This window comes from Bubalus kerabau, chromosome 23 (assembly GCF_029407905.1).
Source record: "Bubalus kerabau isolate K-KA32 ecotype Philippines breed swamp buffalo chromosome 23, PCC_UOA_SB_1v2, whole genome shotgun sequence".
Lineage (NCBI taxonomy): Eukaryota > Metazoa > Chordata > Mammalia > Artiodactyla > Bovidae > Bubalus > Bubalus kerabau.
The window spans coordinates 28099583-28127428 of NC_073646.1; the positions used below are offsets into that span (position 1 = coordinate 28099583).

Sequence of the window (27846 nt, forward strand, 5' to 3'; positions counted from 1 at the left end):
AAAGCAGAGACATTACTTTGCCAACAAAAGTCCGTCTAGTCAAGGCTATGGTTTTTCCAGTGGTCATGTATGGATGTGAGAGTTGGACTGTGAAGAAGGCTGAGCGCCGAAGAATTGATGCTTTTGAACTGTGGTGTTGAAGAACACTCTTGAGAATCCCCTGGACTGCAAGGAGATCCAACCAGTCCATTCTGAAGGAGATCAGCCCTGGGATTTCTTTGGAAGGAATGATGCTAAAGCTGAAACTCCAGTACTTTGGCCACCTCATGCGAAGAGTTGACTCATTGGAAAAAGACTCTGATGCTGGGAGGGATTGGGGGCAGGAGGAGAAGGGGACGACAGAGGATGAGATGGCTGGATGGCATCACTGACTCGATGGACATGGTGTGAGTGAACTCCAGGAGTTGGTGATGGACAGGGAGGCCTGGGGTGCTGCGATTCACGAGGTCGCAAAGAGTCGGACATGACTGAGTGACTGAACTGAACTGAACTGAAGGTAGTTCTATTTTTAGTTTTTTGAGAAACCTCCATAATGTTTTCCTTAGTGGCTGAAACAATTTACATTCCTATCAGTGGTGTAAGAGGATTCCCTTTTCTCCACATCCTCACCAACAGCTGTCATTTGTGTTTTTTTTTTTTTTTTTTTTTTTTGATGATACCATTCTGAGTGGTGTGAGATGATTTCTCATGTTTTGATTTGCATTTTCCCTGATGATTAGCAGCATTAAGCACGTTTTCATCTATCTGTTGGCTATTTATGTATCCTTGTTGGAAAAATACCTATTTAGGTCTTCAAGACAGGGATTTTTGCTTGTTTTGTCCATTGCTGGTTCTCTAATGACACTATGGTACCTGGCACATAGTAGGTGCTCAATAAATATTCATTAAATGAAGAAAAAAACCCACCAGGGACTTTCTTGGCAGTCCAGTGGTTAAGACTCTGCACTTACAATGCAGGTTTGATTCCTGGTCGGAGAACTAAGATCTCACATGCTGTGTGATGCAGTCAAAAATTTTAAAAAGAAACTAAATATTGATTAAAGGAGTGAATGCATGAAAGATGCACAACTCAAACCCGGCCGTGGCTCTATGGATGGACACAGGCACACACAATGTGATGACAAGGATAGTCTCTGTCACGGGCCAGTGATTGTGACCTCAGCATATCCATGATCACTTAAGTCTACTCAGTTCCCCTGGGAGGTGGGTTGCCTGGACTACACACCAGCCTCTCTGCCTAAGTGGCCTTTCTAGAGCGTCAGTGTCACCAGGTCACCCCCTGATCTGAAAACTTCCCCTGTTCCCCGTTGCTGATGAGATAAAATCCAGACTTCCTCACCTTACTTTCCACTTAGCATCCCCCATGTACCTGATTCCAGTCCCAAACTACTACCCATGTCTCCCCACCTCTATGCCTTTCTTCATGTTATTCCTGACTCTTGGAATACCCTTCCCTTTCCCATCCCCAGTTCTAATTCCTACTCTTCCTTCCGAGTTTAGCTGCAGGAGTCTTTCTTGACACTCCTGAAGCTGGAGAGCAGCTTGTTACATATACAGATGACCAGGTCTCTTCCTCGGAAATTCTGAGTCAGTAGATCTGGGTTTTTAGCACGGACCTCTGGCAATTCTTATTTTCAGTCAAGTTGGGGAACTGTGGTATATCAGATAAGCAAGGTTAAGGCTAGGTTATGCTACACAACAAACATCTCCCAAATCTGAATGGTATGATACAACAAAGGTTTAGTTTTGCCATGGGCCTGAGTTACTTCCCAGAGTTACTTCTCCTTCAAGGGAGACTCAGAGACTTATCAGCCCATTGGGCTCTGGGTACCTCATATTGAAGGACTCCATCTGATTAATCTCTGCCTCCCCATGGTACCTGGGATAGGACATAATGCACCTGCTTGCTCAGAAACAGAAGAAGAAATACCCATTTGACCTATTCATACATTAACCAGTATTTATTGAGACCCTGCTGTTTGTGCCAAGAGCTTCCCTGATAGCTCGGTTGGTAAAGAATCCACCTGCAATGCAGGAGACCCCAGTTTGATTCCTGAATTGGGAAGACCTGCTGGAGAAAGGATAGGCTACCCACTCCAGTATTCTTGGGCTTCCTTGTGGCGCAGCTAGTAAAGAATCCACCTGCAATGTGGGAGACCTGGATTCAATCCCTGAGTTGGGAAGATCCCCTGGAGAAGGGAAGAGCTACCCACTCCAGTATTCTGGCCTGGAGAATTTCATGGACTGTATTGTCCATGGGGTCGAAAAGAGTTGGACACAACCGAGCGACTTTCACTTTCACTGCTGTTCGTGCCAGGACTATGCTCTGTGGCTAAAGACACAGAGGAGGGCAAAACAAACACCGACCTGTCCACATGGAGCTGGTTACCTAATTTCTCTAAGCCCTATTTTCCAGATCTGTAAAATGGGCTCCACTCCTCACCCTTTAGGCACAGCATGAGGATTTACTGAGAAAATGAGCATGGAAGCCATTTGTAAATTTGAAAGATCTCAACTCAAGCAGGTGTGGAACAGCACTGTTATTCTGGTGTGTGGCCTTCCCTGCTCCTCCCCCTTCAGATCCAGCACTCAGGTTATACTCATTGCCTGTGTGCTGTCGCTTCAGTTGTGTCTGACTCTTTGCAACCCTATGGACTGTAGCCCACCAGGCTCCTCTGTCCATGGGAGTCTCCAGGCAAGAATACTGGAGTGGGTTGCCATGCTGCATTCTGGGAGGACTTCCCTACCCAGGGATCAAAACTGCATCTCCTGCACCTCCTGCATTGCAGGTGGATTCTTTACTGCTGAGCCACCAGGGAAGCCCTTATGCTCATTAGGCCTCTGGAATTTGGTCCACATCCCTCTACATGCTGTTTACACTACCTGTTCAAATCATCCTGAATCTGAAAGTGAATATAATGTTGATCACTTACATAGTCCTTATGGTGTGTCAAGCTAAGCTTAAGCAGTTTTGTTTTTAAATCTTTTGGCTGCACTATGCATCCCTGACCGAGGATCATACTCATGCTCCCTGCATTGGAAGTGTGGAGTGTTACCCACTGTAGCACCAGGAAAGTCCCTGTTTAAGTGTTTCATTTGTGTTAATTCATTTAATCTTCACGATAACCATCTGGAGTTACTGTTAATATTGTTTCTACAGATAAGGAAACTGAAGCAAAAAGTTTAAGTAACTTACTCAAGACAGGAGCAGGGATTCAATCGAGGCAGAAATTGTGGAGTGTTGAAACATTCTTCTCATCAACTGGTAAATGCCTCCCAGGGGGCTCTTTCTAGCCCTTCTCTCCATCAAAACCAGAGTCAACGTCATGCCGTAGAGACTAGAGCATGGTACTGACTTTGTAGATGTATTTTGGGCATTACAATATTGAGTCTCCTCCTATCCTGGTACATGGTATATCTAGCCATTAGTTTTGGACTTCTTTAAAGTCTTTCAAATAAAGTTAAAAATTTTTCTCTCATAAAGGCCCTTAATATATTATTTTTTAAAAGATTTTTTTGATGTGGAGCATTTTTAAAGTCTTTATTGAATTTGTTACAATATTACTTCTATTTCATGTTTTGGTTTTTGCTTCGAGGCATATGGGCTCCGAGCTCCAAGACCAGGGATCGAACCCATTTCCTCTGTTAAAGGCAAATTTTTAAACCACTGGACCGTCAGGGAAATTCCAAGGCCATTAACATATTTTTAAAAGATCATTTTTAGGCATGATATATTTCTGCAAATGGTGTTTTTGCATTTCCTAACAGTTTGTTGCTATGATTTATAATGGCAGTTTATTTTAAGGTATTTCTCTTATTCCCTCCGACTTGCCTCCACATTCAGCCAGAGCCAGAGGCTCAGGAGTGATGTAGGACCCTCCTATCTCACCTTCCCTTCAAATCTGATGGATTCTGTCTCTCTCTTTTTTAAATGTTTATTTTTATTTAGGTATTTGGCTGCACTGGGGTCCTAGTTGCAGCATGTGAGACCTAGTTCCCTGACCAGGAATCAAACCCAGCTTCGCTGCATTGGGAACCTGGAGTCTTGGCCACTGGACCACCAGGGAAGTCCCTCTGGATTCTGTCTCTTTAGTACATGTTCCATCCCTATCTCCAGGCTTCAGTGTAGGCATCACTATTTTGGGCCTGACTCATAACTGATCTCCCAATCAACCTTCACACAGGGAGGGCAAAAGTCAACACTTACTGCACCCTTGTGCAGTTAGATAAAGGTGTCCCTTCCTCACAACACTCTACATCCTTCTGTCAGATAATTGTTGTAATAAACAATCAAATATGGACTACATGGTGTCTGCATGTTGCTAGCCCTTTCGTGGGGTACCTTGTGTAGTGTGTACTGGCCTTACACCTTGCCACCAGAGGATATCTCCATAAAATGAAAGTTTGATCATGGTATTCTATTGTGGGCTGGATGTCTGTGTCCCCCCACTCCCCAAATTCATATGTTGAAGCCCTAATTCCTAATGTAATGGTAGCAGGAGGTGAGGCATTTGGGAGGTAAGCAGATTTAGATCAGGTCATGAGAGTGGAGCCTCTGATAGGATTAGTGACCTTATAAGCAAAGGAAGAGACAGCAGAACTTTCTGTTTCTGCCATGTGAAGTACAGTGAGTACAAGCCAGGAAGAGAGCCCTTACCAAGGGCTGAATCTATTGGCACCTTGACAGTGGACTTTCCAGCCTCCACAGCTGTGAGAAATATCTATTGTTTAAGCCACCAAGTACATGGTACTTTGTTAGAGCAGCCCAAGCTTGCTTAAAATTACTCACAGGTACCCCTTTACCATTCTTTCTTTGATATAATTGTTTAAAATAAATGATACTTTCACATGGTTCAAAAATCTAAATTATATTAAAATTTTACTGTAAAAATTCTTACTCTAACAATTGTACTCACTACCCATAGGAGCCACTTTTTTTGGTTTATGCAACATTCCAAGATTTCTTTATGAGGTTACAGGAAAAATACCTACGGGCACACACACACACACACACACACACACACTCACACATACACTTTTTCTCTTATACAACAGTAGCATGATACATTCATTCTAACATTTTAACTAAAAACATATTTTGAAACGTTTTCACATTTATACATAATGAATGCCTTCATTCTTTTTGATGGCTGCATACCCACTAATGGACAAGTTTCTGATGTATTGCAAACAATACCCAATGAATAGTATTGATGTATGTATGTGTCATTTTACACAGATGCAGATCTGGTGACTTAAAATTCCATTTCCTCACCCTTTGCAGCCCTTATGGACTTAAAACTTAAAAATATGGTGCCAGTAGTGTGCAACTTCTGAGCAGGGCCTCAAGAGACCTTGCAGCTTCTACTCGCACCCTCTTGGAACTCTGAGGCCACTATACTCTGAAGAAACCCAGGTTGAAATACCACACAGAGAGAGTGTGTGGTTCAGCCGTGTTGGTCAACTGGACCATCAGAGCTTAGGTCCCAGACATGTAAATGTGAGAAAGGTCATCATGGGCCACCTAACTCCAGCCAAAGTACAAGTTGATTGTTGCTATTTGAAAAATCTAAGATGAGACCAGCAGAAAAACCATCCAGCTGCCCTTAGAATCTGAAGAAACAATACATGCATTCAGAATTCAGAAACAGTATATGGGGACTTCCCTGGTGGTCCAGTGGCTAACACTCTGCACTCCCAATGCAGGGGGCCCAGGTTTGATCCTTGGTCAGGGAATTACATCCCACATGACACAAAAGATTTTGCATGTCCCAGTGAAGACCCACCACAGCCAAATAAACAAATATTAAAGAAAAGAAACAGTAGATGCACTCAGAATTTTGACATAAAATATGGTCTAGGTTGTATCATTTTGCACGCCCCATCAACAAGTGAAAGTCCCTGTTTCCCCACAGTTTTGCCAAAAGACTGGGTTGCCAAACATGAATTTTGTTAGACTTCCCTGGTGGTCCAGTGGTTAAGACTCTGTGCTTCCTCTGCAGGGGGCATGGGTTCCATTCCTGGTTAGGGATCTGGGATCCCACAAACTTTGGCATTCCAGCCAAAAAAGAAAAAAAACATGTTGCTAATGTAATATATCTCAGTGTTATCTTAATTTTCACTTCTCTTACATGCAAAAATGAACATCTGCATATTTAAGTCTTTATTGTCTTTTTTTGTGATCTGTCATGTTCTCTGGCTGTTATTTTTTTATTGAACTGTTGGTCTTTCTTATCACTACATGGAGCTCTTTAAATAGTAGGGAGATTAGCCCTTTGTGTGATAAGAATTGCAAATATTATTTTCCCAATTTGTCTTTTGATTGTGGTTTCATTTTTTTGCCATGTAAAACTTTTTCATGTAGACAAATATATTAATCTTCTATTTTACATTTTCTGAATTTTTTATATCCATTGTGGCTCAGCTGGTAAAGAATCTGCCTGCAATGTGGGAGACCTGGGTTCGACCCCCGGGTTGGGAAGATCCCCTGAAGAAGGGAAAGGCTACCCACTCCAGTATTCTGGCCTGCAGAATTCCATGGACTGTGTAGTCCATGGGGTCAAAAAGAGTCGGACATGATTGAGCAACTTTCACTTTCTAACGTACTTTTGTTTTTTAATTGAAGTTTGATTTACAATGTTGTGTTAGTTTCAGCTGTACAACAAAGTGATTCAATTATACATATATATGTCTGTTTTTTCCAGATTCTCTTTCCTTATAGGTAATTATAGACTATTGAGTGTAGTTTCTAAATTTTGAGTTGTAGTTAGAAAGGCCTTCCTCATTCTGAGTTATAAAGAATTTTGTCCATTTTTTTTTCTAGCATTTTTCTTGGGGTTATCCTAACCAGCTGTGTGATGCATCACCTTCAGAATGAAGTTCCAGGCCAAGGTTATGGCACAGGTGACCTGGTGTCATCCACACGGAAAGGAAACAGGAGGAACAAGAAGTTAATTTAGGAGATTCTCAGCGGAGACGATGTGCGGTGTTTGGAACATGGTGAGTTTAAGACATTCATGGAACTCCAGGAGGGGATGTCCAGAAGGCAAGTGGATTCAGAGGTCTAGAGCTTCGGAGAAAATTAGGGGCTAGAGATATGGATTTGGGAGCCAAATATGGATGTCGATTAAAGCCATGAGAGGCAAGAGGTTCCCAGGTGGCGCTCTAGGGCGTGATTAAGGTCAGGCTCAAGACACATCATGAGGAGAGAGTGGTGGGGCTTCATCTCTGTAGCCCTTGGGGTTTCGGTACAAAACCAGCCTCAGAGACATTTGAGGGTGCACAGAAGCCCTATGTGACCCATGCATGGATATCTTTGGTTCTCGGTGTGTATGTGTGCTTAGTCTTTTAGTCATGTCCAACTTTTTGCAACCCCATGGACTGTAGCCTGCCAAGCTCCTCTGTCCATGGAATATTCCCAGCAAGAACACTGAACTGGTAGCCATATCCTTCTCCAGGGGATATTCCCAACCCAGGGATCAAACCCAGGTCTCCTGCATTGCAGGCAGATTCTTTACTGTCTGAGCCACCAGGAAAGCCCTTGGCTCTTGGGAAGACAGCACATAGGGAATGAGAGGAGGACCAACAACCTCCCCAGCAGTCTGTTCCCACCCAACAGATGTGGAAGAGAGACTCATGATGGGGGAAGGGAAGAGACTCATTTTGTTGTTGGCCCCCACTTCCCCATCAGATGATCCAAAGTAGAGCATTAATAGGTGGCAGCAAGTCCCCCAAGGGTGGGTGGGACACAGGGAGCCACTCCTGGCTGGTGTTTTTCTTGGATCATAGTGTACTGGTTAAGAGCATAGAGTCTGGAGCTTCCTCTCTTGTTCCAAATCCTGGCTCTCATATTTGCTGGTGTGTAACTTTGGGCAAGTTACTTACTGCCTCTGTGTCTTAGCCTCCTTCTCTGTAAAATTAGGACAGTAATACAGTACCAGTCTCACAGAATGTACATAAGGATGAAATGAGTAAGTTTTTATTAAGTACTAATATTGGTGCCTGGCATACAGTAAATGCTAAGTAAATGTCAATTAAAAAGAAATTGGGCAGACTTCCATGGTGGTTGAGTGGTTAAAAATCCACCCTGCCATGCAGGGGACACAGGTTCGAACCCTGATTGGGGACTTAAGAACCCACATGCTGTGGGGCAACTAAGCCCGCGTGGGGCAACTCCTGAGCCTGCAAACTCTGGAGCCCTCCAAAGAACCAGAAGAGGAGCCCAAACGCTACAACTAGAGTCCATGCACCACAACAGAACATCCTCCATGACACAGAGAAGATCTCGAGTGCTGGAACTAATACCCGATGCAGTCAAATACATTAATTAAAAAAACAAAAGAAATTGGGAATTCTCTGGCAGCCCAGTGGTCAGGACTCTGTGCTTCACTGCCAAGGATCTGGGTTCCATCCCTGGTTGAGGAATTAAGATAGCTCAAGCTGCATGGTGTGGTTAAAAAAAAATTCATTCCTTCACAAGTATTCATTAATCAGCTACTATGTGCCAGGCAGTGTTGCAGGCGCTGGGGACATGGTAGTGAATAATTAAGGTGAAAATCCCTGTCCTCTTGGAGCTTACATTCTAGTAGGGTGGAGAGGAGGGGTGGAGACAGACAATAGATAACACAAATTAGCAAAATACATGGTATGTCAGATCCAAGTGAAGACATGAGAGATGGGCAGGAGTAGGCAAGGATCTGGTGCACGGTGGGGCTCAGGAGATGAAGAGGGGAAGAAAGACCCTGGAGGAATAGCAGCATGGAATCCCTGGCAGAGACACCGGGGCTGTTGACATCCTGGGATCCAGGAAAACTAATATTCCTCTCAGCTATTCTGAGACTCACTGAGTGACTTTGGGGCGTCCTTCTATAGAAGGTGGGTTCCAAAAGGGCAAGGCATTCTTGTCTGCCCTGATATGTCTCTGGCTCTACAACAGTGTCTGGCCCATACAATAAATATCCACTGAATGAATGAATGTCTACAGGGTTAGGGTTAGGGAAGTGTTACCAACAGCCTGAAGCATAAAAGAGAAAACTAGGGACCCATAAGCTTCATCTTCAGTTATATAAAAGGCTAAGACTCTATCAACAAATATTTACTGAGGGCCTAACATGTGCTGGGTTTTCCAGTTGGTTCAGTGGTAAATAATCTGCCTGCCAATGAAGGAGACACAAGAGATGCTGGTTCGATCCCTGGGTTGGGAAGATCCCCTGGAGGACGAAATGGCAACCTGCTCTGGTATTCTTGCCTGGAAAATTGTATGGACAGAGGAGACTGGTGGGCTACAGTTTGTGTGTGTTAGTCACTGAGTCGTGTCCGACTCTTTGTGACCCCATGGACTGTAACCCTCCAGGCTCCTCTGTCCACAATCATGCCCTCACTTTAGTAACTCACAGGCCACGATAATATGGAATATTTTTGTGGGTTCCAGAGGGTAGACCCCAGTGCAAGGTGGGGGTCTGGGGAAGGGGTTGTCTAAGTGACATGCTGCTCAATGTAACAGACTGTTTTCTTAGCCCGAGCTGCCCTGAAATGCCCTGCTTGAAGGTGGTGAGTGCAGCGGGACTGCAGTGTTCAAGCCGGGCGCCAGCCAGCCGCCCACCTGTCAGAAACTGTGCCAGGAGTATGCGGGAGAAGAGAGTTCCGCCTCGGGTGAGGTCACTTCCCACCCCCAGATGCTCTGCCTACAAAACCCTGCAATTCTCTGACGCTGGATCTTATTCTTTTCTGAATTTCAAGGTCTCATGATGTTGACAGCTCCAAATTCTAAGTCGTCAGTCTGCCCACACTCGCAGACCCAAAAGAAAGGAAGCCGGATTCAGCTTGGGTCCTACCACCCACTGTCTCCGGGGGTAGTCAGCGCCCCCTCCCCGCCTCGCGGGGGTTCTGAAGGGAGGTAACTCGGGCGCGGAGTGCCGAGGACGTCGTGGGGAGATAGGTGTTCCAGAGATGAAGCTGACAAGGCCGAGACATGTGACAGTCGAAGCGTCACGTTCTGGGTCTGAGAGGCTGAGATCAGGCCGGTCACATGACGCGCGCGGGGGGTTGCACTATGGTGTGATACGAGATGAGCGGGCCTCACAGATCACGTACCAATGACGCATTCCCACCCCTTTTGGCAAATAGATTTCCGCTGGAAGATGCGATAGTTCCGGCAAAGGGGGAGGGTTCTCACGTCCTGGCAATTTCGCTTCCGTTCGGGGCGCTGCGGCTTCCGACCTCGGCCTTTCCCTGGGGTGGGGAAGAGACGTGATCCGGTGCGCATGCTCCAGTCTTTCCAGAGGGGGCGGGGCCGAGGCTACAGGAGAGGGCGGGGGGGGGGGAAGAAAAGGGAATTCCAACCTGTGGAATCTTGGGGGTCCCCGAGGTCGGCTCCTTCCCTTTGAAACTGTGAATGGTGCCAGGGACAGAGCCTCTAGCGACTCTTGGGGAAGGGTTTGGGGTCTGCAGGGTGAGGGCGGAGGGGAGTGTCAGAGTGTGAGTTGGGTACGGGAGTTCCAAACTTAGAATCTTGAGGCCCGCCGGGCTCCGGCGCCGGCGAGAGGGATCTCGGGCCGCCATGCGGGACAGGACCCACGAGCTGAGGCAGGTGAGAATTTGGCGCAGCAGGGTTGGGGCCGGTGGACGGGATGGCGTCTGCCGGAATGCAGGACTCCTGGTCCTCGGGGCCGGGAGGGATGACTGTGGGGTAGGAAGGAAAGTCCCGGAAGCCCGTGAGTTCTACTGAGGGAGAGCAGTAGCAAGGAAGTGATGCCAGTGACCCCGGCCCTGGCAGGGGGATGACAGCTCGGACGATGAAGACAAGGAGCGAGTCGCGCTTGTGGTACACCCGGGTACTGCACGGCTGGGGAGCCCGGACGATGAGTTCTTCCAGAAGGTAAGAGGCTGGAATCTCAGCCAGGATTCACGAGGGGGCTGGAGGGCCCGAGAAGCAGAGGAGCCTGGAGCACCCCCCCCCCCCCCCCCCCATATCTCCCTCAGCCCTCTCGGTCATCGTCCCCAGGTTCGGACAATTCGGCAGACTATCGTCAAGCTAGAGAATAAAGTCCGAGAGTTGGAGAAGCAGCAGGTCACCATCCTGGCCACGCCCCTTCCCGAGGAGAGTGAGTGAAACCCCGGGTGCAGAACGCATGCTCAACCGGAGGGCTTGTGGGGGTTGTAGTTCCACACAGGTGGTGGCCAGGGAGATTTGTTGAGGTAGAGGTTGCTATTTGGGCATCATGGCTTTCTCTTGTTTAGGCATGAAGCAGGACCTGCAGAACCTGCGCGACGAGATCAAACAGCTAGGGAGGGACATCCGCGGGCAGCTGAAGGGTGAGCTCCTAGGACCTCAGCCAGATACTTTCCTCTGATCCTGCCAAACTCCTGGTATATCTGGGGAGTGTGTGGTCCAGAGAGGCCAGTGATATATATCCAGGTCACACAGCAGGCCAAAGTCTAGAATCTCCATCTCCTGGCTTCCAGTCCAAAGTTCTTTCCACAGCATATGCCTGCCTCTCAGGTTCCCTTATTTATAATGAAACCATTTCCATTTGATCTTTGTCCAAGGCAGAGGTTAGCGTTGCTACCCCCACATTCAGGTCATTATCTACATATAACTGTATAGTCTGCCTTCCACATCCCAGGTTCTGCAAGGGTGGATTCATGCAACCGTGGATTGTGTAGTACTGTAGTATGCATTTATTTTCTTAAAATTCGGGTATAAGTGGACCCACACAGTTGTGCAAGGATCATCTGTACTCCTACAATTCTTGCTGCCCAGTGTGTATTCTTTGGGCGGGAAGATGTGGGTTTTGTTAGGAACCTTCTCCAAACATGTGGGAATTCTCTGATGTATTTATTGCAAAGAAAAATATACTTTTGCCTGTCAGAGGCTCAGAAGTAGTCATTTTATGATGAATTTTATTTAAAAAAAAAAAAAAAAGCCCTGTGGAGATATTGTATCTCTATTGTATGGCTGGGTGGCTGGGTCCCAGTCCCCAAATGAATTTCAGAAGCCAGAGGTCAAACCCCTTTCTCTACCAATACTTTTGTGTCTTTCCATAGCCATAGAGCCCCAGAAGGAGGAAGCTGATGAGAATTATAACTCCGTCAACACAAGAATGAGAAAAACCCAGGTGGGTTCATTATTCCCAGAAGTAGGACATTTCAGCAAGTGTTCAGTAGATCATTAGATGGCAGATGTAAGAAGGCAGGGCTCTTAGAGATCATTAAATCCAACCTGATGATTTTCCAAATGAGGAAACTGAGGCTCAGAGATAAAAAAGGATTTACCCCAAGGTCAAGAACCTGGGTCTTCTGACTTCCAATCCATTATAACACCTTGCCTTCTTCTCCTCCATTCAGTGAGAAGTTGCTGAGACCCCAGACATGATCTGGGCTTGGCTGTAGGAGATATACTTTCTAGAAGCCAAGATGGGGAGTTAAGCTTGCATAGATGACAAAGACATTACTCAGGTAGGACTTGGTAGTTAATGGCTCTGCCCAGGGAAAAAGAGGGTACAGTCAAGTGACTAGGTGGTTCCCTACCCATGTGATGGGGACATCCTCTGCCCCAAGGACAGAATTCAAGAAGTCAGGAAGAGGAACTTCCCTGGTGTGTGTGTTGGGGGAAGGGCACAGAATCATTATCTTAATAAGGAGATTTGAAATGGTCTGAGCAGTATCCTCTGGGTGCCCAGAGAGGCATGGTTTGGAGTTCTTGGAGATCAGAGTTAGAGTAGGTGGGCCCAGAACTCAGCAAAGACCCCCCAGATTGAAGATTGAACAATTGGGGCTTTTTTTTTTAAATGGAAGAGAAGGAAAAAGTAGCTTTATTACTTTGCCAAACAAAGAGGGGAACACAGTAGGTTAGTGCCTCAAGAACTGCCCCCCCTACAATTGGGCATCTTGAAAGGGTGCAGCTGAACCCAGGACAGCAGATGTGTCCTGGAAAAAAGGAACTCCAAGGAATGAGCAGATTTTAGACATCAGGAAAATGGACAAGCAGGGAAGGCATTTCCGGGGGGTGAGGGGTGAGGGGCTTGTGGTAGTCATTGTGTGAGAGGCTGAATGCCCAGGTGGGCCTGCAAAATCTGGGCAATCAGCTGACCGCCAGGTATCCTGGCACACCTTTAGTTTAAGCAGGGAGGGTGGTGTTCAGCCAGCATTCCACTAATATTCTTTGAGGGCCTACTGTATGCCAGACCTTTTCTAGCTGTTTAGGAAACAGCTGTCAACAAATGTTCTCTATCCTCATGGAGATTTCATTCCAGTGGGGAGAGAGAGTCACCATAATAAATCAGTCAATTATTGTAGAACATAGAAGTATTAAGGGAAAAGAGAAGAGGGATTGAGAACAGCGGGAGAAGGCAGGTTCCAACAAGCTGGAGAAAACTTCCGAAGGTGACATTGGAACAAAGACTTCCAGGCTTCTGTGGGGCCTGAGCATTCTGGGCTGAAGTAATGGCAACTGAGGAGGCCTGACGTGGGGCTGTGTTCTGATCAGGGAGGAGTCAGGAGCCCACTGTAGTTGGAGGGAAGGAGCGAGGGAGACAGTGTGGGGATGTAAAATGAGAGAGGGTATGTGGGAAGGGGTGCGTCCTATAGGGCCTTGTAGGCCCTGGGAAGGGCTTTGGCTTTTACTTTGAGAGACCACGGGAGCCTTTCAAAGAGGTCAAGGCCACAGGCACCTCTGAGCTCATGCTCTTTGCTCATTGTACACAAGGGGCTGCTGAGGCCCAGACCAGGCAGGGATCCTCCCAGGGGTCCCCAGCTTCTCTTCTCCCTCCTTAGCACGGGGTCCTGTCTCAGCAATTCGTGGAGCTCATCAACAAGTGCAACTTAATGCAGTCTGAATACCGGGAGAAGAACGTGGAGCGGATTCGGAGGCAGCTGAAGATCAGTGAGTTGTGGTGCCCGTTGTGGTGCCCAGCACACAGGGTCAGCTGACCCAACCAGCTCTGAGCCTGGCCTTTTCCTTCACAGCAAATGCTGGAATGGTGTCTGACAAGGAGCTGGAGCAGATGCTGGACAGCGGGCAGAGCGAGGTGTTTGTGTCCAATGTGAGTGGCCCCCACCAGCCTCTCTCTGCTGGGCCCCCCATCCTCTCTGAGTCCTTTTTAAAAAAATGATTTATTTATTTATTTTTAGCTGTGCTGGGTCTTCGTTGCTGTGCAGGCTTTTCTCTAGTTGCAGCAAGCGGGGGCTATTCTCCAGTTGCGGTGCATGGGCTTCTCCTCGCAGTGGCTTCTCTTGTTGCGGAGCACAGGCCCTACAGCCCGTGAGCTCAGTAATTGTGGTTCTGGGGCTCTAGAGCACAGGCTCAGTAGTTGTGGCACACGGGCTTAGCTGCTCCGCAGCAGGTGGGATCTTCTCCCATCAGGGATCAAACTGGTGTCTCATGCATTAGCAGGCGGGTTCTTTACCACTGAGCCACCAGGGAAGCCCTCCTGGCCCTTTTTCATGGAGGGAATCCTGAGGCCCAGAAGGGAACATATTAGCCTGCCTGGCATCCCTTATTAGGGCCTGGGCCCCAGTTCTAGGCCCGAGGGCTGCCCCAGAGCTGAACAGGAACTTCTAAACGTGCTGCTGATTTCCTTGTGACCTGTCCCATCACTCCTGTCCACTCTGCAGATACTGAAGGACACACAAGTGACTCGACAGGCCCTAAATGAGATCTCGGCCCGGCACAGCGAGATCCAGCAGCTGGAGCGCAGTATCCGTGAACTTCATGAGATTTTCACTTTTTTGGCCACTGAAGTGGAGATGCAGGTGGGTGCCTGAGGCTGCTGGCTGGGTTCGATCCAGTCCCCAGATGTGAGAGCATGTCATGACTGTCAGCCTGCTTCCACCCTTAGCCTCTTTCACCAAGGCTTTTGTTACCCTCCAGACTGGCCCTTACTTCTATCCTTAGCTGTGTTCCCAGATTTCATCCTCCTCAGTAGCTACTCAGATAATTACTGCTTTATACCTTGTACCCCATCCCTTGAACTGGAGCCCACACCACATATGGCCCCAACCCTGGCTCCTCCTCCAGCAACAGAATCCATTCTTATACACCTAAGAACTCTTCAGTTGCCCCCTAGAGGGGCCTGCCTCCTAAAATGTAGACAAGGGTGGGGTAGGAGGTGGTATTCTTCCCCTGGCCCTTATCTCATGATAAAGGGAGCTTCCAGGTCCATCTGGGAGCAGCTGACCCCAGTGCCCTTTTGCAGCTGGGAGTCCTGGGGGAGAGATTTCACTCTGTAGGAGTCCAGGATCTGAAGGCTGGTGGTACCGTGAGGAGGCAGCGACAGGGAGGGCTTCCCAGCAGCTGGGAGCCAGGCCTAAAGAACAAGGGACTTCAGACAGGTTTGCGAGGGGACAAAAGTTCACCCTCTGTGAAAACATATGAGCCATTCAAGGTGCTCCGCTCCCAGCCAGCACTGCGAGTAGAAATTGTATGGGGCGAGGGTGCAGGACAGAAGGGAGCATACGGTAGGAGGGAGCCTGGAAGCCATCCCCAGGCGTGTGGACTTCTGTCACATGCATCCTGTCCCCACCTCTTCCTTAGTGCACCGTTTTCTGCCAGGAGTGTCCTTGAGTCCTCTGTGGTTGGGGTGGGCAGAGGAGCTGCTGGGCCTTCCGCCCCCAGTCATTCCTTCCTGCCTGAACCGCCTCCTCTTCCGAGCAGGGGGAGATGATCAACCGGATTGAGAAGAACATTCTGAGCTCAGCAGACTATGTGGAACGTGGGCAGGAACATGTCAAGGTGGCCCTGGAGAACCAGAAGAAGGCGCGCAAGGTGAGCCTCCGCCCTTCCCCTGCCACCCCTCCCCCTGGGTGGCCCTCTCTCCACTCCTGAGTTTCCCTGACACCCACCCCCTACCCCGCTTCCTCTCCCACAGAAGAAAGTCTTTATTGCCATCTGTCTGTCCATCACTGTCCTCATTCTGGTGGTCATCATTGTCATCTCCACGTTGGTTTGACAGCGCCGCATATTCTTGGTGAAATACCGTGGGCCTGCCCCCTGGCCTGCCCCATACCCGACCCCAGCCTTTTCTCCTCCTCTCAGACCCTCTTCTGCCGCCTTCCCTTGCAGACACTAAGAGCACCAGGGACCCAGGGTCTGCCTTCTCTCCCAGCAGCTGGGGGTGGGCTGGACAGAACCTCCAGCCAGACCCCTTCCTCACAGTGAGTGCCTTGTGCAGAGGGGCAGACAGTTCTTCTGGGGTTGGCAGCCACTCATCCATGGGTGCCTCCCCCCTGGGTCACAGTGCCTGGGGGCAGGCCTGCAGTGTCCTGTTTGGCAGAGACATGTGGTTTTGTAAGAAATTAAAAAACAAACAAACCTTGGAGATTCCCCTGTGCACGCGTGTCCTTGAAAAGTTTGGTCCAGGGCCTTCAGGTATCCAGCCTGCTCACCTCCCCGCCACCCTGGGGGACAGACCCAGCCCAGGCAGACTCAAATCAGACTGTCTCAGGTGACCACGCCAGGCTGGCAGCGCCCTTCTACTCTCCCATGAAAATGGGTGGGGCCTGGAAGAGATGACACCCACATGTGGCTCAGTACTGTCCCTGGGGAAAGAGCATTGTGAGGACCTAAGCCCAAAACAGTGAGGCTGAGCCAGGCCAGGCTGGGACACAGAGGGATGTGTGTGTGGCATCTATGGGCATTCCTGAGGCCAAGAAGAAGAGGCACTCTGAAAAAGGAACTGAGTCTGTTCCTTTGGATACAGTGGACAAGGAAGGGCCTGTCCCAGAGGTGGCCATATTTGAGTCCAATGGGAAGCAGGGAGTCCAATGGCTAGTTACAGGAAGAATCAGTGAAGAGATTGCCAGGCAGAGGGTTCAACAGGCCAGGCCTTGTGCTCAGAAAAAAGCATTGCCTTTTCTTGTCTTTGTATTAATTTATTTAATTTACTTATTTTTGACTGTGCTGGGTCTTTGTTGCTGCTCTCAGGCTTTCTCTAGTTGCCATGAGCAGGGGCTACTCTCTAGCTGTGGTGCACTGGCTTCTTCTCTCTGGGGCTTCTCTTGTGGAGCACAGGCTCCAGGGTCCCAGGGCTTAGTTGCCCTGAAGCATGTGGGATTTTCCCAGACCAAGGATCAAACCCGTGTTTCCTGCATTGGCAGGCGGATTCTTAACCACTGGACCAAGGGAAGTCCCTATTTATTTATTTTTTAAATTAATTTTTATTGGACTATAGTTGCTTTAACAATGTTATACTGTACAGCAAAGTGAATCAGCTGTATGTATACAGAGTTAGACCCGACTGAGCAACTGAACAAAACCCCAAAACAATAGTGTATATATGTCAATGCCAATCTCCCAGTCACCCGCCCACTGCTCCTTCTCCCCACTTGGTGTGGCATTGCCTTTTATATAAGAGTTCAGATTAGAGAGGGAGGCACTCTGAATCAGCCCACACCTTGTTTCTCAGGGGTCTTGTGGCTGAAGCGGGTAGAGGAGGCCGAGGAGCCGAGTTTCTATGACTCACCTGAGTTCCAGACTCCAGCTCGAAATTTCTAAAAGTTCCAAGCCCCATGCCTGATTTCTGGAGCTGGATGTAGCGCCTGTTCCCAGACACTTGGTTTCAGGGCTCCTGCCTCCGAAGCCTGGTAGGAATGGGGGAGGGCCTGACCCCTGACCAAGGTCTGGGGGCGGGGTTCCAGCCGCCTTGTTCCATCCCACCTTCGATCCCACTGGTTGCCGCTGCTGCTCCTGGCTGCCCAGCTGTATACACCAATTGCTTCGGCCGCCAAGTATGGGGTACACACGTGGGCGCCGGGGCGACGCGAGCCAAGGAAGGGATGGGCCAGTGGAAGTTGGTGCAGACTCGGACCCAGCTCCTGGAACCGGGCTGGGGGAGGGACCAGGGGGCGGGATTGGGCCGCAGTGGCGTGCGATCGGACCTGCCCCGCCTCCACCCGAGGCTGGGCGCCCTCCTGCAGCGCCTCCCTGTGGCCCGGAAGCAGCGGTTGCGCGGGGCCTGCGCCAGGTCCGAGGGGTACACTTGGTACCGAGCGTACGGGGCGTGGCTGAGGGGGTGGCCGGGCTGACACTTGGAAAACGGACCGCTCGGATTGGCCAGCGGACCTAAATGTTGTTCCTGAAGAGCATCAGGATTGGTCCGCAGGGCGTCCTGAAGGAGTGAGCATCCGGAATTAAACTGCAATTAGGTGTAGGCGGGGCCTCAGACTGAGACCGCAGTCGCACCGAAAAGCGATTGGATCACACAGCGCAAGGGGCGTGATCAAACGCCTAATAAGGCGGAAGGGGGCTGGCCTGGGAGAGACCCGTGAGGGCAGGGGCTCAGGACCTCACGCAAGAAGGCGTGGCCGGGTCCCGGCCCCTAGCAGCCGGAACTTGCGGCTGCTAGAGAGTCCGGGAGTGTACCCACGCGTTAGTCCTGCTTGAGGTCCTGTGTCCCGTGTACAGAAGAAACTAGACGCCTGCAGGAAGAAGCCCTCGTTTTTAGCAGCGTGCAAACACTCTAGATGTCCACCCAATGGGGAAACTGCGAGACCGGATGGATGCTGCCTCAGTAGAAGACTGATTTGGACTCTGGGCTTCCATGATTCTCCACTCTCCATCTCTTCCCCTACGGCCTGCTTCTTCAGCGGAATCCTGTCCTGTTGGTCGCCTTTATCCACTCTCTCACTTTTCTGCCTTCAGAATCAACTGAAGTTGCAACCCGTGGCGCCTACCGGGATCTGACAGAGACTGTCAAACCGACGCGGAGATTGCCACGTCTACGCAGCTGGGTGTCCACGTAGGGCATGTGCCTTCTGCTTGGCAGTGCTGGACAGCGCCACCCCCGAAAGGCTGCTTGTCTCAGGACGCCATCCAGAACTTCCCAGAAGAGTTGGCTAGACGGCCAAGCAAGGGCTCGGATGGCGGGTTCAGTAATTTGAATTTTTCCGGTGGGCTGTGGGGACCCATGGAAGGTTTCTGAACAGGTGAGTAGCAGGTTTGGAGCAGACCTAGTAGGCAAGTGGACCCAGGCACTGGAGGTTTTACAAGTTCCCTTGTGTATACCCCTTCTGTGAGGGAAACCAACCTGAGTGAGGGGCTATGGGAAGATTTTTTCACTGAAATCCTGGCTCGGGTGCTGTCAACCCAACTTTTAAGGAACACGGTCTGCGCGAATTGTGGCTTTTCCAAATCCATCTTGTATCACAACCTTTCAGCTGCAGCCTTCTCCACTTATTCCTCACCCACTGAATATTTCATGGTTCAGATTCTTAAGAAAAGGGACCTGATTGGTTTAGGTCAGGGTACATTGACCTACTTGGGAATTGTCTACCTTGAGTCAAGATTTTACCCTTGACCAAGGTGTATGCCTGGAGAATCCCAGGGACAGAGGAACCTCGTGGGCTACAGTTCATAGGGTCGCAAAGAGTTGAACACGACTGAAGTGCCTTAGCGCATACACAGGATGTATGAGAGATGTTACAAGGTACAAAATGCGTCCGCACAGTGTGGTATGAAGGAAGAATGGATGAACTCAGTGATTGACGTTTCTGGTACAGCCCTGTAGTAGATTATATTGCTGTTCCACATATATGCTGTTCTTCCTATTGGGCCCCTCAAGTGAGGAGGATTATACATTCATGCCCACTTAAAATAGGCTTGGCTATATAACATGCTTTGGAATCTGAGTAGATATTAAGACACCACTTCCAAGTAGAAGCTTTAAGCACCAATGAGTAGTCTGGCAGTTTCCCATCTCTTTTTCCTCTGCCATGAACCTGTCAATTGCCAGATGAAGACTTCTTCAGCCTGGAACCCAGAATTAACAGGACATGAAGCTGATCTGTAGCCCACCTGTAAAATGAGGTGTAATGTAAATGAGAAACTTCTCCTGCTGGGAGCCACTGATATTTGGAGGTTGGCTTTTACCAAATTATCATAAGTCTAGTTCAGCTGTTACAGAACTAGTACCCAGAAGTGAAGTGTTGCTACAATAAAAAGAAAAACCTGAGTTGTGTGTCATTAACTTTGGATCTGGACAGTGGCTGGTGAGGAAACTAGCATTGGAAGTTGCAAAGATGGTGATGTGTGTTATGTAATGGTGAAGCATTTGTTTAAACTGTAAGCTGGAAATAGAACTAAGAATACAAGTAATGTCCAACTGAGTTTAGAGATTTAAGCAAAAAAATGAGGAAAGAGAATATTAGTAGCATGCCCTGGTTGCTGTTGAGTGCATCTGACAAGTTTCTATAAGAAAAATGACTCAGAAAATAATTGGCCACTTTTTAAGCAGAAATGGAAGAGAATATAGAAACTCCAGGCAAATGATTAAAAAAAAAAATGCATTTTTGGCTCTGCTGTGCAGCATACAGGATCTTAGTTCCCCTACCAGGGATTGAACCTGTGCTCCCTGCAGTGTGAGTGAAGAGTCCCAGGGAATTCCCTGATCCAAATTTTTAACCAGTGAAAGATGCAACTGACAAGACCCTTAAGGCACAAAGTTTCATTAAAACTCATCTTTGTGGGACTTCCTGGGTGGTCCAGTGGTTAAGTCTGCAATTCCAAGGCAGGGGGCATGAGTTCAGTCCCTGATCAAGGAACTAAAATTCTACGTGCTTGAGAGCAACTAAGCCTGCAAGCCACAACTACTGTGCCCATGTGCTCTGGAGCTAATCCCCAGCAAAGAAAGATTCCGCATGATGCAAGGAAGGTCCCTCGGGCTACAACTAAGACCTGGCTCAGGCAAATAAATAAAATGAACAAATAAATAGTAAAAATAAACAGTCAAGACATCCCCAAACCAGGATATGTGTTATTAAAAAATTAATCAGTGTGTTGTGACAAAAAATTACAGGGGCTGTTCTAAAAGATAGTCAGGAATGGCTTCTTAGGGAAGGTGACTAATTCAAAGAGCAGAACTGACAGCTCAGAAAGCAGAATAAAACCATGGAGGATTGTTTTTAGGCCTGGAAAGCTAAAGAAATTTGCTCAGCTGGTTTTTGAAGTTGCTTTAGATCAGTCACTCCTTTTTGCTTTCCATTTCTCCTCTTTTTTAACCAGAATGTCTATTTCTATCACCTGATGCAATTCCCGGGCTTCTCTGGTGGCTCAGTGGTAAAGAATTTGCCTGCCAGTGCAGGAGACACAGGTTCAATCCCTGGGTCAGGAAGATCCCCTGGAGAAGGAAATGGCAGCACACTCCAGTACTCTTGTCTGGGAAATCTCATGGACAGGAGCCTGGCAGGCTACAGTGCATGGGGTTGAAAAAGAATGGGACACAACTTAGAGACTAAACAACAAAAAATGCGTGTCCCGGATTGCATGTTGGAGTACATGACTTGTTTCATTCTTTTTCTTTTTTGGTGGCATGGCACAACATGTGAGATATTCATTCCCCAATCAGGGATTGAACCTAAGCCCCCTGCATTGGAAGCACAGAGTCTTAAGCACTGGACTGCCGTGGGAGTTCCCATGACTTGTTTTTTTTTAGATTCATAGGTCCACAGATGGGAGGAATTGTGCTCCAGAATGGATTATACCCAGAGTCTCATCTGCATCTAATTTAGATAATGAGATTTGGGACTTTTGGTTTGATGAGATTTATGAGATTTATTTTATTTTTTTTTTTACTCTGACTTGATGCTGCCATAGGATGAGACTTTTAGGGACCGTGGAAGGAAGTAAATGCATTTTGCTTGTGGGACAGATGTGCACCTTTGAGGCCTAGAAGGTGAACTGTGGTAAGGAGAATAATGGCCGCCAAAGATTCCATGCCCTAATCTCTATGAATATTAGGTGCCAAAAAGGACTTTGCAGATGTAATTAAGTTCACCAATCAGTTGAGACAGGGAGATTGTCCTGAATTATTCATATGGGCCAAATGTAATCATATGAGCTCTTAAAAGCTGAGAAGCTTCTCCAGCTATCTACAGAAGAGGAAGACAGAAGTCAGAGAAATTTGAAGCAGGAGGACTCAATGCACCATTGCTGACCTGAAGAGGGAAGAGCTCCTAGCCAGGGAATATAGACGGCCTATAGAAACTGAGAACAAACCTCTGGCTGACAGCCTACAAAGAAACAGGGACCTCAGTACTACAGCCAAATGGAACGGAATTCTGTTAATACCCCCAGGTGAGTCTGGCAGTGGATGCTATGCCAGAGCCTCCAGATAAAAGCTCACATTGGGCAAGACCTTGACTTCAGCCTTGTGAGACACTAAGTAGAAGCCCAGTCAGAGCCTGGACTTCTGAACCTACAGAACCATAGTATAAGAAATAGATGTTGTTTTTAAGATGTTAAGTTTGTGGTCATTTATTATGCAGCAGTAGAAACAGCAAGATTTGAGCTGAGATGTGAAAGAACAGAAAACATCATGGGCAAATCTAGGGTGATGGGTTCCATCCCCAGGAAAGAGCAAGTGCAAAGGTTCCATGACGGAGAAGAAACAAATCAACAGAAGGTCAGCATGGCTGGAGCCTACTGAGTGTAAGGAACAGGTAAGAGATTAGTCAGAACTGGGATAGGACTTGAATGGAAGGCAGGCTCCAGGGAGAGGGATTTTTGTTGAAGTGGGCTGTGTCTGTGCTAAGTTGCTTCAGTTGTGTCTGATTCTTTGAGACCCTATTAACTGTAGCCTGCCAGGCTCTTCTGTCCTTGGGATTCTCTGGGCAAGAATACTGGAGTGGGTTGCCATGCTCTCCTCGAGGGATCAAACCTGAGACTCTTACAGTCTCCTGCATTAGCAGGCGGGTTCTTTACCACTAGCATCATTTGGGAGGCCTGAGAGTGGGTTATGCATAAGTAACTGAGAACAAGTCACCAAATTTCCGTGGTTGAATCCAGAATCACTGCCCCACCTACAAAGCCTGCTGCCTTCCCTTACCCCTGCTTTGGTCCTGGTGCTAGAGTTTTCTCCTGTGAGGAATTCTAATTTATCCAGCCACTTGGCTGGGGAGGGGATGATGACTGCAATCCCTGATAAGGAGTGATGTCACCTATTGCCCTAGCAGCGGGGGCTATGATTTTGCATTCCCAAGATGCATTCACTACCTGGAACAGTCCTGGCAGAGTCAGGGGATTAAAGGAAGTTGGGACAGAAGAAAAATGAGGGCCAGAAGTCAGACTGTCTGGCATTATCCAGATAATGGGGACAAAGACATCACAAGAAAACAAAACTTCAGCTCACTATTTCTTATGAACATAGATGTAAAAGTCCTCAACAAAATACTGGCAAACAAAATCCAGCAATATATAAAAATGACTCTACAAGTGAGGTTTATCGCAAGAATGCAAGGTTGGTTTAACATCTGAAAATCAGTTAATGTAGTAATAATAAAGACTATTAATAGAATAAAGGACAAAAACCTTTTGGTCATCTCAATAGACACAGAAAATACATTTGACAAAATCCAACAACTTTGATTTTTAAAAAAGCTTAAGAAACTAGGAATAAGAGGGAATTCCTGTAACTTGCTAATTATCAAAAGGCATCTATGAAAAAGTCACAGCTAACATCATACTTAAATGATGATAGACTGGATGCTTTCCCCTCCACAGACCCAGGATGTCTGCTCCCATCGTGTCTGTTTAACACTGTAAAAATAAACACAATAGAAATAAATAAAAGGCATCCAGATTGGAAAAGAAGAACTAAACAACCTCATTTTACAGATGACATGATTTTGTATATAAAAAGTCCTTAGGAATTCATATACACAAAAAAGTTAGAGTTAATAAACCGGCTCAGCACTCTTGAAAAAGAGTGGGACACAACTTAGAGACTAAACAACAAAAAATGCATGTCCTAGGATTGCATGTTGGAGTACATGACTTGTTTCATTCTTTTTCTTTTTTGGTGGCATGAAATATAGGAACAAAATATAAAATATTTTGGTTGCAGAATATAGGAACAGAGTACAGAAATCTATTGTATTTCTCATCACTAGCAATGAGCAATCCAAAAAAGAAAGAAAACAATTCCATTTACAATAGCAACAAAAGGAAAAAATACTTCTATATAAATTTAACAAAAGAAATGTAAGACTTATACTCTTTAAAACTATAAAACACTGTTGAGAGAAATTAAAATCTAAATAAAATTTAAAACACCCAAATGTTCATGGGTCAAAAGATTTGATATTGTCAAGATGACAATACTCCTCAAATTTATCTACGGAGGCAGTGCAATCCCTATCAGAATCCCAGCCAGTTTCCTTTTCTTTTTTGCAAAAGTTGACAAGCTGATCCTAAAATTCATATGGAAATGCAAGGGATCTAGAAAAACAAAAATAATTTTGAAAGAGAAACAAGTTGGAAGACTCACATGTCCTGATTTAAAATTTTACTACCAAGCTACAGTAAGCAAAACAGTGTGATACTGGCATAAAGAATGATATATACCCAGGGAATAAAATTGAGAGTCTAGAAATAAACCCTCATATTTATAGTCAGTTTACTTTCAACAAGGAAGTCAAGACAACTCAATGGAGAAAGAATAGTCTTTTCAACAAATGGAACTGGGATAGTTGGATATCCATATGCAGAAGAATGAAGTTGGACCTTCACTTCAAACCATATACAAAAATTAACTCAAAGTGGATCAAAAATCTGAACAGAAGAGCTTTTAGCTATAAAAACTTAAAATTTATTAAAAAAAAACTTTTATGCATTTTAAACTTTTAAGTTTATAACTAAGTTATAAACTTTGTAAATGTTTATAAAACTCTAAGATGAAAACAAAGACATAAATCTTCATGACCTTGAATTAGAAAATGGGTTATTAGATAATGGCTTTCAAAACACATGCCTGAGTGTGTGGCACTAAGTGGCTTTAGTCGTCTCTGACTCTTTATGACCCCATGGACAGTAACCTCTGTCCATGGGATTCTCCAGGCAAGAACACTGGAGTGGGTTGCCGTGCTCTCTGGGGATCTTCCCGACCCAGGGATCAAACCCATGTCTCTGAAGTCTCCTGCATTGGCAAGCAGGTTCTTTACCACTAATGCCACATGGGAAGTCCCTCTCAAAGCACAAGCAATAAGAAAAAGAATAGACAATTTGGACATCCTCAAAATTAAAAATGTGCTTCAAAGGGTACCATCAAGAAAGTAAAAAGACAACCCACCCAATGGAAAGGAATTTTTGCAAATCATAAAGAACTTGTATCTGGAATACATAAGTCTTACCACTCAACAGAGTCAATCCAGTGAAAACAGTGGGCCAAGGACTTGAACAGACATTTATCCAAAGATGATATACAGATGCCCCATAAGTGCATGAAGAGATCCTCAACATCATTTTCCACCAGGGAAATACACATCAAAACCACGAATTTACACCTACTAGGATGGCTGTAATAAAAAAGATAATAACAACGGTTGATGAAGATGTGGAGAAATTGGAACATTCATGCCTTGTTGGTGGGAATATAAAATGGTGCAGTCACTTTGGAAAACTGCCTGACGGTCAAATGGTTAAACATAGAGTTACCATATGATCCAGCAATTCTATCCCTAGATATATACACAGAGAATTTAAAAAGATGTCCACACAAAAACTTGTACATGAATGTTCACAGCAGCGTTACTCATAATAGACCAAAATGGAAACCCAAATGTCCTTCGGGTGATGAATGGATAAACAGAGTAGTATATCCATACAATGGAATATTATTTGACAATAAAAAGGAAAGAAGATCTGATCAAACTATCAATACAACATGGATGAGCCTTGAGAATGTTATGCTAAGTAAAAGAACTGGTCACAAAAGACCACATATTGTATGACTACATTTACATGAAATGTCCACAACAGGCAAATCTAGAGAGACTGAAAGCAAATTATCCATTGCCTAGAGCTGAGGCCAAAGGATTGTCAGGGAATGGGGGCTTGGGATCAATAGGAAGTGACAGCTATGGAGTTTCTTTTAGGGGGTATGAAAATATTCTAAAATTAGATCGTGATGATTGCATAACTCTGTGAATATACTAAAAACCCCTGAATTATATACTTCAGACAGGTTAATTGTAGGGTATATTAATTTTTTTTTAGTTTTGCCAGTATATTGCTACCAACCCATCTCCCTCCACCCTCCTCATGTGTGCGCGTGCTCAGTCATGTAACACCATAGACTGCAGCCCCCCTCCCCTCCCAGGCTCCTCTGTCCATGGGCTTTTCCGGGCAAGAATACTGGAGTGGATTGCCATTTCCTTCTCCATGAATTTTATTTTAATAACACTGTTAATTTTTTTGAAAGTCAGACTGAGTCCTCAGGGAGCAGGAACTTTGGTATAGGATGCTGGGGGTGTCAGAGAAGGGGGCCCAAGGGTTGGGCGGATTGTCTGGGCCCAGAAAGAGAGCAGGAGTTGTGAATCTCTTCTAAACATTCAGGGAACCCACTCCATCCTTCATTGTAGATAGATAGCCAGGGAGATCTATCGATTAGTGTATATGGTATCTTTGTGTATGTGTGTATATGTACATGTGCTCACTTGTGCCCAATACTCTTTGTGACCCCATGAACTGGAGCCCACCAGTCTCCTCTGTCCACAGGATTTTCCAGGCATGAATGCTAGACTGGGTTGCCATTTCCTACTCCGGGGGATCTTCCCCACCCAGGGATGGAAACTGCATCTCTTGAGTCTCCTGTTTGATAGATGATTTTTTTTACCACTGTGCCACCTGGGAAGCCCATATGGTATCTTTACATGAATATATTTTTAAAAGGTGCCACCCCAACCCCCAAGAGAAAGCATCTTGCTCAAGGCCAAAAATCAAGTCAGTAGTAAACAAAAGTTCTCCTGCTTTCAATCTCCCAATCTGATGTCTGTTTCTTTCCTGGACCCTTAGACTTTGATCCCAGCCTGGACAGAAAGGAGGCCCAGGGACAGTGCTTATCCTGCTCTGGGTGTGAGTATGGCCAGTGAGTGTCCTTGGTCCAACTGGTGCTCTCTTTCTGCAGCCATTACACCCTGGTCCCTGCTGTTGCCATGTGGCCCCCTTGTTCTGCTATGGAGAATGGACGTGAGGTCCCTGACACTAAGGTGATACCTACTACTTCTGCTTCAGGTGCTAGCAGCACATGGGCTGGAGGGGGCCTGAACACCAGACACTTCCTAAGGCTGCCAACTTGGTGGTCCCCAAGTCTACAGGTGACAGTGTGGAAAGGAGGATCTGGTTCACTGTGACCTTTGGCATTGGTTTGTCTTATAATTGTGAAAGGCCCTAGTAGTTGGAATTTATAGTTCAGAATCAGTTCCTGAGTATCCTTCTAGAAATACTGTGCTGCTGCTGCTGCTGCTAAGTCGCTTCAGTCGTGTCTGACTGTGCGACCCCACAGACGGCAGCCCACCAGGCTCTGCTGTCCCTGGGATTGTCCAGGCAAGAACACTGGAGTGGGTTGCCATTGCCTTCTCCAAAGCAGGAAAGTGAAAAGTGGAAGTGAAGTCGCTCAGTCGTGTCCGACTCTTCGCGACCCCGTGGCCTGCAGCCCACCGGGCTCCTCTGTGCACTTGAATGTGAGCGCTTACGAGTAATTCGGCCCAAATGGGAGGATACTAACCCCACTGCTGTGCACTTTTTCATTTGACATTTTTTTTTGGATATTATTCAACGACACAGATTGATAAGCCTAATTTTAAAAAAAAACTGTTGCATAATATATTTTACAGTGGCTTTTAGACTTTTGCAATGGACATAGAGGGTGTTTCCAGTCATCACACATTTTGCTGCACTGAACAATCTTTCATTTTCAGTTTTGTCACAGAATTGGAAAAGAAATTTGTGGTGTAAATTCTTTGAGGTGTATTTGCTGAGTCGAAAAGTGTATGCCTTTTTTTTTTTTTTTGGCTGTGCTGCATGGCTTGTGGAGTCTTAGTTCTCCAATCAGGGATCAAACCCATGCCCTCTGCACT

General features: G+C 46.7%; 1 protein-coding gene across 5 annotated transcripts; it reads left to right on the forward strand.

The window, feature by feature from the left end:
* The first annotated feature begins 10321 nt into the window (after positions 1–10321).
* Positions 10322–27399, forward strand: STX4 (syntaxin 4). Of its 5 annotated transcripts, none has more exons than XR_008707678.1 (11): positions 10322–10588; positions 10775–10876; positions 11003–11102; positions 11239–11313; positions 12046–12116; positions 13774–13882; positions 13966–14042; positions 14614–14751; positions 15653–15763; positions 18638–18921; positions 26895–27399. XR_008707678.1 is itself a non-coding variant. In XM_055562518.1 (11 exons), exons 1-10 carry the CDS (start codon positions 10559–10561, stop codon positions 15945–15947), a joined length of 894 nt encoding a protein of 297 aa, XP_055418493.1. In that variant the 5' UTR covers positions 10322–10558; the 3' UTR covers positions 15948–15965; positions 16061–16316. The 5 variants fall into 5 exon arrangements, 4 of the variants coding, with proteins under 4 accessions (XP_055418493.1, XP_055418494.1, XP_055418492.1 ...); XM_055562518.1 differs by lacking the exons at positions 18638–18921; positions 26895–27399 and adding exons at positions 15867–15965; positions 16061–16316; XM_055562519.1 differs by lacking the exon at positions 26895–27399 and having other exon boundaries at positions 18638–19944.
* The last annotated feature ends 447 nt before the right edge of the window (positions 27400–27846 follow it).

Excerpts from the sequence above, each read along its gene's own strand:
- STX4 (XM_055562516.1), top strand. The coding sequence starts at position 10,559 with ATGCGGGACAGGACCCACGAGCTGAGGCAG. Across the intron at positions 10,589-10,774 it reads GGACCCACGAGCTGAGGCAG|GGGGATGACAGCTCGGACGA; the intron begins GTGAGAATTTGG and ends CGGCCCTGGCAG. Across the intron at positions 14,752-15,652 it reads CCACTGAAGTGGAGATGCAG|GGGGAGATGATCAACCGGAT; the intron begins GTGGGTGCCTGA and ends TCTTCCGAGCAG.